This window comes from Oryx dammah, unplaced genomic scaffold (genome assembly GCF_014754425.2).
Source record: "Oryx dammah isolate SB20612 unplaced genomic scaffold, SCBI_Odam_1.1 HiC_scaffold_1, whole genome shotgun sequence".
Taxonomy (NCBI): Eukaryota; Metazoa; Chordata; class Mammalia; order Artiodactyla; family Bovidae; genus Oryx; species Oryx dammah.
This window is the reverse complement of record NW_024070185.1, coordinates 63979767-63993572: the sequence shown is the minus strand read 5'-3', so window position 1 is coordinate 63993572 and position 13806 is coordinate 63979767. Positions and strand designations below refer to the sequence as shown.

General features: G+C 38.5%; 1 protein-coding gene across 4 annotated transcripts in view; it reads right to left on the bottom strand.

Moving 5' to 3' along the window:
* Nucleotides 1-13806, bottom strand: part of INVS (inversin) — a 132564-nt gene that overhangs the window by 117996 nt on the left and 762 nt on the right. For all 4 annotated transcript variants that reach the window (XM_040239054.1, XM_040239040.1, XM_040239070.1 and 1 more), the window contains exon 2: nucleotides 11358-11486. In XM_040239054.1, coding sequence (XP_040094988.1) covers nucleotides 11358-11463 — 106 coding nt within the window. In that variant the 5' untranslated portion in view covers nucleotides 11464-11486. The remainder of the gene's footprint in view (nucleotides 1-11357; nucleotides 11487-13806) is intronic.

Sequence of the window (13806 nt, the reverse complement as noted above, 5' to 3'; positions counted from 1 at the left end):
GTCTGAATAGACATTTCACCAATTAAGCATATGAGAAGATGCTCAACATCATTAATACACAGGAAAATAACACATCCAAACCACAATGCGATACTACTACGCGACTATTAGAAAGGCTAAACCAAAACCAAAGCAAATCTGTCAATACCAAATTCTTGGTGAGGATGTGGAAAATCTAGAACTCAGATTTTGCTGGTAGGATTGGTACCATAAACGTTACAGCCACTCTGGAAAACTGTCTGCCAGTTTCATAGTAAGTTAAATATACACTTACTACATGGCCCAATAATTTCATCGAGTGTTTAGTACACAGGAGAAATAAAAACATGAAGGCTTATGTTCACATAAAAACCTGCATGTGGATGTTTATGAAAGCTTCATTTACTAGTACTAAAAACTGGAAACATCTCAATTGTCCTTCAACTGGAAAATGACAAGAGAAATTGAAGTACATCTATACAACAGAATACTGCTCAGCAGTAAAAAGGAATGAAGTACTAATCTACTCAATAACATGGAAAAATCTCAAATGTATTATGCTAAGTTAAAGAACACAGTCTCAAAGGGTACATACATATTGTATGATTCATTTACATGGGTTTCTAGAAAAGGTAAAACTATGGGACAGAAGACAGACCAGTTGTATCCAGGGGCAGCCAGGGGCTGAGATGTGGGGAGAGATTGATGATGAAGGGACATGGGCAAATTTGGGGTGTGATGGACCTGTTCTACATCTTAACTGTGGTGGTAATTGCATGACCACATGTTTGCTAAAATTAAGTAACTACAGACTGAAAAAGCGTAAAATTGACTGTATTGACTGTATTAAAACTCCATAAACTTTACTTTAAAACAACAAAAAAAGATACCATAACACTTTAAGTGAAAAAAATTTACTTTCGTCACAAATGATCAGATATCCACGTACTGACTGAGGGTAATCATATATGAGTTGAGCATGAGGGAAGGCACTTATTTTTAAGGTGTTTTAGCATGAACTGCTAACGGAGGAAGAAAATTGACCACACAAAATATTTGCTTTGGGGAAATACAATTGCTAAATGAAGAAAGAGAACATGTCACGCTTTGGTCTGAGTTATTTTTGCCTGAAACTAAGCTGTTTTAGCTCTAAATATTTCAATATATATTTGAATCTTGGATGTATTGGGACCCAGAAGTACTCATACCTTCTCCAATAACTCATTTTGCTGATCCATGTTTCCTTGTATGCTGCTAATAAAGCCAGAAAGGTAACTGCTCTTGAAATTTGAACGAGCCTTACAAAATACTCATCTTCCTGGTGGTTCATATAGTAAAGCATCTGCCTACAATGTAGGAGACCTGGGTTCGATCCCTGGGTCGGGAAGATCCCCTGACGAAGGAAATGGCAACTCCAGTACTCTTGCCTGGAAAATCCCATGGACGGAGGAGCCTGATAGGCTACAGTCCACAGGGTAACAAAGAATCAGACACGACTGAGTGACTTCACTACACTCACTACAAAATACTCAGGTCATGTACAGTAACTCCTGGAAGTGAAGTGTTAAGTCGATCAGTCATGTCTGACTCTTTGCGATCCCATGGACTATACAGTCCATGGACTTCTCTAGGCCAGGATGCTGGAGTGGGGATTTTCCCAACTCAGGGATCGAACTCAGGTCTCCCACATTGCAGGCAGATTCTTTACCAGCTGAGCCACCAGGGAAGCCCAACTCCTGGAAGAGGCAAGTTTTTGTTCTGTTTCAGAATCTCGGTTTTGAAGATGGAGGTAAGTTTTGAATTTGACTCAACATATCTGATAACAGAAGCCCCTATGCATAAGTCTTCTGGGTGGTCACTCAGTGCTAGGTATTATTCTCTATACAAAGACCTCCAATATTTAATCCAGAAGATTCCAGAGATTCTATCACTGCATTTATAGATATGGACTTATTTAAACCCACATTCATTAACAGAACTGAAATGTATTACAGGTAGAGCGTGTTCCTTTTATCATTTGATTCTTCTACAGTGAAAAATGACACAGAGAATCAGTTCAGTTCAGTCACTGTCGTGTCTGACTCTATGTGACCCCATGGACTGCAGCACACCAGGCCTCGCTGTCCATCACCAACTCCCTGAGCTTACTCAGACTCATGTCCATCAAGTCAGTGATGCCATCCAACGATCTCATCCTCTGTGTCCCTTTCTCCTCCCACCTTCAATCTTTCCCAGCATCAGGGTCTTTTCAAATGAGTCAGTTCTTCGCATCAAGTGCCCAAAGTACTGGAGTTTCAGCTTCAGCATCAGTCCTTCCAATGGATATTCAGGACTGATTTCCTTTAGGATGGACTGGTTGGATCTCCTTGCAGTCCAAGGGACCCTCAAGAGTCTTCTCCAACATCAGTTTAAAAGCATCAATTCTTCAGTGCTCAGCTTTCTATACAGTCCAACTCTCACATCCATACATGACTACTGGAAAAAATGCTAGTCTCTAGCTTACTGTATTTCATAATTGACAGACACTCTCATCCGCATCTTATTTGTTAGTATTAAGCAAAGACAGTAGTGCTTACTGTTAGCAAGATAATGGTAATTTATGTAATAATTTCCTCCTAGAGTAGCATCCCAGAGAAGGCAATGGCACCCTACTCCAGTACTCTTGCCTGGAAAATCCTATGGACGGAGGAGCCTGGAAAGCTGCAGTCCATGGGGTTGCACAGAGTCGGACATGACTGAGCATTTCACTGTCACTTTTCACTTTCATGCTTTGGAGAAGGAAATGGCACCCCACTCCAGTGTTCTTGCCTGGAGAATCCCAGGAACGGGGAAGCCTGGTGGGCTGCCGCCTATGGGGTCGCACAGAGTCGGACACGACTGAAGTGACTTAGCAGCAGCAGAGTAGCATCCTTCCTCAGAAGTTTGAATAAGGAAGAGGATTCAGGACCAGTGGTCATAAGAATGAATGTGAGAAATGGAGGCAATCGGCACACATTGGGGTAATCCTGACTGATTAGATTTCTCAGGGCCAAAGTGGAGTCAGAACCATGGGGTCAACAGGTCACTGTGCATCCCAGGGCAGCTGCTTCACTCTTAGAAAGTCGGCTGTAAGATACAGGGAAACTTCAAGGCTTCTCTTCAACCCCTGACATACTTTGGTTTTGTGTCACTGATCTTTATACTTTCCAACAGGGAAGATTTAATTTGGTTGTGTCATCACCATCCAATATGCTGTGCCTATAAGGAACATTTCTGCAACTGAGGCAGCTGAAAGCATGTATCCCTCAGTATGACTAGAAAAAGCAGCCCTTAGCCTCCTCACCTGGGTCCTGTTTTGAGTTGCTTTAAGGGGATAGTGGCTCTATGGCTAGTTTCCAAGTGGTGAGCAGCCCATTAGGTTCTGAGCAGCCCATTAGGTTCTGAGCTTCCTGCTAAATGAGAGTAGCTGATAAAGGCCTGTTCCTTTATCTAGCTACCCTACTCCTTTCCTTCATTTCCTTGTTACAACATTCATCTAATACCTGTCCAGTCTCTACCACTGCTTCTTCTGATGAAGAAATGAGATGATTCATTGTTTGGAAGTGTCTGGTAACTGCAACATGTTGTACAAATGAAGGGCTTATGATGTAAACTAGTATTCACTGGACAGCAGTCACTTAAATTTGCATTCCTATCAGGGAGATCTAATATAGGATGCAGCTGGCTAGTGTGCTGTGTTGTTTTAATTATTCTGGCAACTGTGGAGGTAGCCTCTAATCCACCACCAACTGTGGCTGGCATTCTGCATGTGCTCCGTCTATACACAGTTCAGGAAGCTGAGCTGGAACCGTGACTGGAAACCCACTGCTCTGCGGCAGTCAGTTATTTTAAGACTATCTGAAACAGGAGAGTCTCTGTACAGACTGGTACGTGCAGAAGCCAGAGCTCCAACTCCAGCATTTAGAGGCAATGACTGTGATATGTAGTGACAGTTGTGCCACTCTACACAATAGCTATGGCGTCATACTGTCCCACACAAGTGAATTCAGCATTCTCTATAGATATCTTATTTGCTTGTTCTAAAATGTTACCTTGGTGTGGCATCAAAGATGCATTTATCTCCTTTCACCTGCTTTTTACTTCATACCTTTCGGATTGTCACAATCTTGGGAAGACAATTGTGGTGATTTAAAAACTATCTGCTTATTTTTATAGAGGCCACATGGGAACAATGGAAAGAAGATAGGATCCATAATCCAATAACTTGGTTTGAGTTGTAACTGTGTAGTTATACTGCGTAACTGCTGAGTGTCCTGATATAAAATGAGAATAACATGGGCGGGATATATATTTTGAGGGCACCTGAGATTTTACAAAACATTTTTATATATTATCTCATTATCATTGTTGAGCTATCTTAAAATATTATTTACATTCATTGCTATTTTCAAATGATCATAGTTGCTACATCTGCCACTAGATCTTGCTATTTATTTGATTAAAAAAAGAATATAAGTATATTGCTACATCATAATTTTAAAATACTTTGATAACTGTATTTTGATACAGCTGATTTTCTTTGGATTGTTATTACATAATATTTAAGCTCTTAAAATACATGTTTCTCAGAACGGGGTTCACAAAGTTCACCAGATTGCCAAAAGAGTTCATAGCACAAAAATGTTCAGAAAAGTCCAAACTAGATAACCATTAATTTCATGAGTCAAGGTTTAGAACTAAGCAACTTTCTTGTCTTCCTCTTATGTTTGTCTTTCTCTACGTACTCATACACAAGAATGTGCACGTATAGATAGATATATCTACCTACACATGGAGGCCCTATAGTTTAGTATTTAAAAGCATGGACTTTACAATCAGTCTTGCAGGCTTCAATCTCAGTTCTGTTCTTTATTAGACAAGTTATTTAATCTCTCCACATCTCAGTATCCTGACCTATAAAATGAGGGAAGTAAGAGTACCCCAAACTCTTCATGGTGTTTTGTTATTAAATGAGTTCACGTGTTACAAAACATTTAAGATGGTGCTTATATAACATAACTTTACGAATGTTGGCTAATTTTATTATCATTATTAGTATAGATGCATATGCCTGTAAGTATATTTGTAAAAATATACGTGTGTAGGCTTCCCTGGTGGCTCACACAGTAAAGAATCTGCCTGCAATGTAGGAGACACAGGTTTGATCCCTGAGTTGGGAAGATCCCTTGGAGAAGGGAATGGTTACCCACTCCAGTATTCTTGCCTGGAGAATCCTATGGACAGAGGAACATGGCAGGCTACAGTCCATGGGGTCACCAAGAGTCAGACATGACTGAGCAACTAACATTTTCACTTTCATGTATGTAAGCAACCATTTATAAAACCTTTAATGACCATAACATTTAAAGCCAGGGTAAAGGAAAAAGTAACCTAAAATAATGTCACTGCTCTATGACTTATGAGGCTCCCTGCCACACCTAACTACTGTGTTGGGAGATGTAACAAACAAAGAGAAACAACGATTCAGAGAGATTTATGTAAGTTCAGAGCATGGACAGGTCAACAAAAGTTATAGTAGAATCAGAAATGGTGCTGCCTGGCCACCTTACCACTGCAAATACCCCAAACACTTTTAGCAATGAGGCCAGGATCCATCATTACACACAGTGAATATTTACAAAATTATTTTGTTTGGTTTTTACCAAGAAAGAAGGGTTATTCTTTGTTAGCATTTAGAGATTTTTCTTTTTGAGACATTTCTGAAACTACACAAGATTTGCTCATTTTACTGTAAATCCAACCTGATATAACAAGTTTCTATCTATTGTCTGCCATGTGTGATACTAGGTATTTTACATTCCTTATCTAATTTAACTGTCCCACAGGCACAGTATTATAATCTATAGTTTACAGATGAGGAAAGAGGCTCAAAAAGGTTAAGTGGTTTAAGCCAAGGTAATATAATTAATAAATAACAAAGCCAGGGCCATGGTGGGTCAGTGGCTAAGACTTCATGTTTCCAATGCAGGGGGTCCGGGTTCCGTCCTTGGTCAAGGAACTAGATCCCATATGCTGCGATGAGAATTGGGCAACTGAAAGACCCCACATGCCTCAACAAAGATCAAAGTCCTGCAGCTGCAACTAAGACCTGGTGCAGCCAAAGAAATAGATTACTTAATTAAAAAAAAAGACAAGGCCAGAATTAAAATCTCAGGTTTATCTGACTCTAAAATCTGTATCCTTTTTACTATATTACACTGTACAGTATTAAAATGAATCAGCTAAAATATATTATCCACAATACCTCTGGTATTCAATTAAATTATTTGAGCTTAATGTTAACAGAAAAATCTACACATCTATAAATGATAGTCATAAAATGAAAGGATTTTACTATGTATGTTTTTAGGGCCCAGTACTGAGTCCTAATTCATCTGAATCTAGGACGTAATAAGCTATGTTAAAATATTAATCCACTGTATTAGGTTAAACACTAAGAACTGCTACTAAAATGATGTCTCATTCAGGAAAAGCCTCTTCACTCCTCCTCCAGGACAATGGGCAGCACAGAAAGTGTTCGATTTAATTAGCTGTGTATGTAGAAAGAGATGCTCATCTGTTTCCATGGAGTCAAACACATCATGACACACTTCTCCATGGAAACAGAGAAGGGAAAACAGAAAATGCTAAAGTGAATGAATTCATGGAGCAGTTGGTGAGCAAAGATTGAAGGAAAAAAAAATTCATCTGTAATACTATGTTGCTAGTTTAGAAAAGAGAAACAGCATATACTTAAGAGATCATCATTCATGCTACATAAAAGAACACAGAAGATACACTGAAATTTAAGATGTCTCTTAATACTAAAAAAATAACATATTATTTGGTGGGAATATACAAATGTTAGGAAATACCACAGAGCAAAGGTATTACTGTCTTTGAACAGAAGACAAAAACGGCAGAATTCTTAAAAGGCGAACAATATTACAGCTCAAAGTGAGTGAGGGATTCCTTAGACAACACAATAAAATACACAGAACCAACTTATAAATACATTTATCAGTTCTGTAGTTGTTTCATATCATGATTGCTTCTTTGTTTTTAAGGAATTTTTTCCTTTGGAGATATAAAATTACAGAAATATTTCAAGTTTTATTATGTAACACATTAATTTGTATGATTGAGCCTATACTGCACACTTTGTTCCCCTTAATGATTATATTTCATGTTAAAATAATGAAAGAGTTATAAAATATGTTTTCTTGAGGAGTTCTGACTTAAAAATTTTTTCCCAATGAAATTTAGCCCTAACTTGTCTCTTAATTCAATTTAACTCAATTCAGATTTAATCTCAGCCCTCTAAATGATTATAGACTTATTGGGAGGAAAGATACTTAAAACAATGAAAATAATTTTCATTCACTTCTTCAACAAGCATTTCTCATGTGCCTACTATGTGCCAAGCACTGTGCTGGATTTTGTGTGTATAATGATGACTTCAACAGTCCTAGTCTATACTCATGGAGGCTATTAAATTAGAGAGGAGAGAGACATTAAAATAGTCAAACATACACAGTTATGACCTGAGATAAATTCTATGAAAGAAAACTGAAGAGTTACAAGAGAGGACACAGTGAACAGACTTCACTGAGATTCAATGGGCAGAGCAGGCTTCTATGAAGAAGTGACCTCAATGATGAGATCTGAAGGATGAGTAAAGGTCAGCCAGACAGACAATGAGGAGAATAGTATTTTAGGCAAAAGCTTTGAGATGGAAAAGGGCTTACAGATTTGAGAAATGAAAATAAAGCAGGTTTTTCTAGGAAGAGAGTGGTGAAATGTGAGGTTGGAGAGAGAAAGAGGTATAGTTTCAAAATTTTGTTCCAAATACAATGGGAAGCAATTCAAGTGTTTTGAGCTTGATATAACTGAATATACAATTTTTAGTACAAGTAAATATGGAACATTTAGGAGAAAAGTCCAAAAAAGGCAAAACTAAACTATAGAGTGTAAGACATATGACCAGGTGGCAAAACTACAATATAATTATCACATAAACGTCACTGCCACTGCTAAGTCACTTCAGTCATGTCCGACTCTGTGTGACCCCATAGACGACAGCCCACCAGGCTCCCCCGTCCCTGGGATTCTCCAGGCAAGAACACTGGAGTGGGTTGCCATTTCCTTCTCCAAGGCATGCAAGTGAAAAGTGAAAGGGAAGTCGCTCAGTCGTGTCTGACCCTCAGCGACCCCATGGACTGCAGCCTACCAGGCTCCTCCGTCCATGGGATTTTCCAGGCAGGAATACTGGAGTGGGGTGCCATTGCCTTCTCCAACATAAATGTCAGGACACCATATTATGCCAAGAGGGAAGGAACAATGAACTGGGGCTTCTGGAAGAACAATGTCCTGTTCTCTGACCTAATATTGACTACATGCACTTTTGCTTCATATTTATTCATTAAATTGAACATTTAAGTTTTATGGACTTCTCTATACATATATTTCAAAATAAGAAAGTATATTTTCTTTTCTTTCAGTAAAATATAGATGGAGATAAAGATGTGGGGATAAAGAGTGCAGATGGCTCAAGAAGCTTGGTTTTGGTGACAGGTTGATAACTGTGCCCCATACCACTCTCTCATTCTTTCTTTCTGGGAACTGAGCACCCTAAGTTTTAGCTAGGCGTGATGCCATTCAGAGAGAGAGAAGTTTTTTTAGGCTTTTTGTCCTAGGCATGGCTCTTAACTCCACCCACTTCCAGGATGACAAATTGCTACCCTGCACACTCTCTTTCCCCCTTCCTGCTGGCTGGGCTCTGACAACAGTGAAAGAATCTGCCTTTGACCTAAAGATGGAAGCCACATGTTGAGAATGGCAAAGTAAAGCTCTAGCAACATCCCTGGATGATTTTGTAAAGCAGAGATGTCTCTCCACCCTAGACTGCCCACTTACCTTTGTTCTACTATGAGAATGAAATATACCTCTATCTTATTTAAGTCACTGTTAAAGCCGTTTAGCCCATGTACTCATACATTTACACAAAGGAAGGCTGACAAATATGGCAATACCTAGAGGGGGATACCTAGAAGGAACAGAGAAGGATTTTTAAATAATGGAGCTAACAGAGCATGTTTATCTTCAATGTTAATAAAAGAATTTAGAATAAAGGAAAAGGTTGATGATGTAGTAATCCGAGGTTAAAAATATGAAACAAGATCCCTGAGAAGACAGACATAGGGAGAAACTATCTTTGACAGAAAGGGATATTTGCTCTGTTTTAGCAGGAAGAGAGAAGAAGATGGGTGAAGCTGTAGGCTAACATAGTTATTGGGCTGAAAGTTGGGAGATTTCCTGTTTAGTGTTTCCACTTTCAGTAAGAAGCATAAAGAATTAGCTAAGAAAGGGAGGGAGGGAGATATGGCAGTAGTCAGAGTTTCAGTAGAGGAAAAAGGTATGGGGCAGTCATATGGAGAAATGTAATATGATGAGCAGAGTCTGAATGCCTTTCTGAAGTGGCAAGGCAGGAATTTAAGGTGTTACCAATCTTTCACACAGGTTAAACTGTTCAGGGCTTGACAGAGGTAGATGGATTAGGTCCATCCAGAGTTGGGATTGCAACAGCCAGGTGTCACAGGTGAGAAGAAAAGGGAGTTCTTCCAAGAGAAGGATTTTAATAATAGACTGTGGAATCAGGGCAGAATAGAAAGGAAAGTAAAAACAGAAGAATAATGATGGTCAAAAGTAGAAAAGATAATGGATTGGAGGACTCAGTGACACTGAAAAACTATCATTCTCATTAGTAAATGAGCTGGAACTAAGAGTTTTAGTTGAATGGTGGGTGTCCGAGTGGAAGAGTCAGAGGTGGTAGAAGATGTCAAATTCGAAGAGTAACTGAATGTAGATAGCTGAGGTGAAGTGAGGATCACATCTCTGAAAGAGAAGAGAAATCTTTACAGAGAATGTGATAAGAGAACTTTGTCCTTGAAGATGAGTTGGAGTTTGCTTAGCAGAGAAGGTAAGGGGGTAGAAGGTAAAAAAGGGGAGAGGGAATAGATGTATAGAGGAAACAAAGACAAAATTTATGTCATATTGAGGAATAGAAAAACTAGTCATCAGTTAGGGTGCATGGGTAGAAATTCCTGGAAAAACAAGACATTTAGAGTGAAAATACATTCTGAAGGAATAGGTATGGAGGTTCAAGTAGTGTTGACTTTAAAGACTGGATTGTCAATCATGATGTCATCAAACATTTAGTGGTATGTATCGAGATTACAAATAACTGAGATTTTTATATTATTTATTTTCTTTGAGACTAACGACTTGTGACTATGTAGATTTGTGGTTTTTGCAGTCTTGGAAAATTCTCAGCCACTGTCTTTTTCCTGTTTACTTTATTCTCTAGAGCTTCTCTAGAAGTTCTTCTAGAACCACCATGTTGGACCTTTCTCTATATATAAGACAGGGTGACCACTATCAACTTCAATCAGCTGAATCAGTGATAAGAACATTTAATCAATTTAAAATCACTGAAGTTTAAATCATTTGTAAACATTACTTTGGGAATATATTAAATGTTATAGATCATTATCTAATATCTCATTCCAGATCTCTTTTCTTACAGAGATCTCTAATAACAGATGAATTACTAAAAGACAAATTAATTCTCTTAGCACCTTAGAGTACCTATCTAGTTCAGTTCAGTTCAGTTGCTCAGTCGTGTCCGACTCTTTGCAACCCCATGAACTGCAGCACACCAGGCCTCCCTGTCCATCACCAACTCCTGGAGTCCTCCCAAGCCCATGTCCATTGAGTCGGTGACACCATCCAACCATCTCATCCTCTGTCGTCCCCTTCTCCTCCTGCCCTCAATCTTTCCCAGCATCAGGGTCTTTTCAAATGAGTCAGCTCTTCACATCAGGTCGCCAAAGTACTGGAGTTTCAGCTTCAACATCAGTCCTTCCAATGAACACCCAGGACTGATTTCCTTTAGGATGGACTGGTTGGATCTCCTTGCAGTCCAAGGGACTCCCAAGAGTCTCCTCTAACACCACAGTTCAAAAGCATCAATTCTTCAGCACTCAGCTTTCTTTATAGTCCAACTCTCACATCCATATATGACTGCTGGAAAAACCATAGCCTTGACTAGACGGATCTAGATTTGATGCCAAATACACAGGTATTTCTCAAGTACTTTTCATCTAATCTAAAAACCACAGTTTTAAGTTTCAGGACTTAACTTCTTTCTTGTCCAAGTCTTGAAACCAAATATAAACAATAATGTATTTCCACTAAAACATGTGAGTAAACTGCAAATTAAAACTAAAATGAACAAATTTCCTTAGGACAAAGAGTTATTTTTTCAAGTTTCTGTACTTAAAGAGGAACTTGGAGCTTACCTACGATAAGCTTGTGAAGAGCACCCTTATCTCCATTAATAGCAGCAGCATGAACTTGGGATGCTAATGAAGAACCGGGAAAGAACAAGTTCTCTGACCTGTTCATAGTCTTCTCAACAACTGAACAACCTGAAATGATGATGCAACCAATAAATATCCATAGGAAACACTTCTGAAATCCATCTCACCAGTTCTAAATGGGTATGTTATAATTATGGCTTACTAGAAACACTTCACCAGGATTCAAAATGTCTACAGTCCTAGTTTTAGAAGAGACATAAGGAGCAAAGCAGCTGAACTTCTGTACAAGTTGCTCATCTGTAAAATGAAAGGATTAGATGCTTCTAAGATGCTTATCAGGGGCTGAAGGAAAAAAAAAAAAAAGGCTAAGTATTTAACATTAGACCCAGGGTTCAAAAGGCACAGTGGCTGGCTAAGTTAATACAGGTGATTTGACTCCACATAATACTAAATATTAGAACTGATACTGGGACTAAAGGTGATGATGAAGTCACAAAATAGATAATGATATAAACTTATCAGGTTAAAATTACCTAGATTTAAGTGCTAAATTAGAAGGTACCTCATTCTTTCTTTCATGCCCACAAAAGGAGGCATTTTTATTTGTTCTCTTCTTGTGTCCACCGCGGAAATATACCTAGTTAGAGATCTTGACCTTAGGAACTTAACTTGGAAATCACACCATTAGGATAAACCATGTTTCATTAAGGAAAATTTTGCTGACTGGTCATTTGATATGGTTTGATAGACTCTTCTAGAAATGCATTAGCTGCATAGGAAAATAGTACATTCCCTATCATAAGAGTGCTTAAGCAGAGATTAGATTATGTCAGAAAAGGAGCAGGAAGAATTCAAGTACCTGATGGAAGGAAAGAGGAGTAGTTTCATCAATGATCATAAACTTGCATCCTAAACTTAAGATGTCCTATCAAAGTTTCAAACTCGAACCTACAAGGATAAGGGAGATAATAAGTACAAGAAACACAGGGAGTGATAAGTAACACGGCAAACTGGAGCATGTGTACCTATCTAAAGGGAGCAGCTGTTAATTAGCTTCAGCTAATAATCTACCATAAAGGTAAGCAAGCCCTCTTCTGATTTTAACAAAAAGTGAAACTCCAATCCCTGTGACTCTCTTTTGTAAAATAAATTTATTACAGTTCATGAGCTTGATTGTCGTTGACAAGGATTACTGGTTAAAGTGAAAGTATTTTCTTAATTTTGTAAAGTTTAGCTCTTCATGGCTTTATTTTGCTGACAATTTCAGTTAATGTGTTGGCAGAAATTATGGGCCTTTTGAGAGACTTCTGTCATGTTTGAGCAAGTCTGTCATGTCAGAAAAACCAGTTATATGCAGGATTAAATTAAAGTGATTTAAAGAAGCTGCAAAACAGGGGTGGAGGTTAAAACACAGAAGAGTAATTATACTTGGGCTCAAGGTCCAGTTCTTTAATAATATGCAGTGTAAACATAGGCTACCTCAGCTCTGCCTTCCCCTAAAATATGAAACATAAAATCAGTAGACCATGCAGATTCATTCAACAGGTTGAGTGACAACTATGTGATAGGCACTGTTCTGATCTCTAGACATTGTTCTGCACTTTAGATCACTCCAGGTGATCAGAGTTTTGGACACATCAGAATCACACACAAAAAAAACTTTTGGAAAATAAATTAAAAATTTATCTCAGTTATATATATTTATATACATCTCATAATTCTTAGCAACTTAGAACAGAAACAGGTAGATAGATGGTTTTCAGTGAATGCTTGTTGAGTGAAAAATCAGCCATAAGCTGAGTACTAAGTCCAGAGGGTGACCAGGGTCAAAGTTTAGTTTCTTGGAGTAATGAGTTCATACTCATCTGTCTCAGATCTTTTTTAACTCCTCATTTCTATTTACCAGAGAGGTTGGTGAGTGGTAAAGAGATAAGAACACCAGACTAGTGGAGAGGAGACCTAAATAAAAATCTTGACTCCATCACTATTTAATTTTGTCAGCCTGAGAAATCCTTTTAAAAAACCTCAAATGTATACAAAAAAATTTTTAGCGCTGTTTTTCATAAATTTTTATAGATCAAAACCTCTTAGTTATGAAATTCTATAAAACGCAAAGGTATCATCATCAACTAACTATAAAACAAGCCAGTGTAATAAACGCTCCAATAATAACTGTAGTGGTGCTGTAGCGGTAGTACTGTTAGTCGCTCAGTCATGACTGACTCTTTGCAGCTCTATGGACTATAGCCCGCCAGGCTCCTCCGTCTATGGAATTCTCCAGGCAAGAATACTGGAGTGGGTAGCCATTCCCTTCTTCAGGGGTTCTTCCCGACTCAGAGACAGAACCCAGGTCTCCTGCATTGCAGGCGAATTCTTTACCATCTGAGACACCAGGGAAGCCCAAAGTGGTGCTGTAGTCACAAGCAAA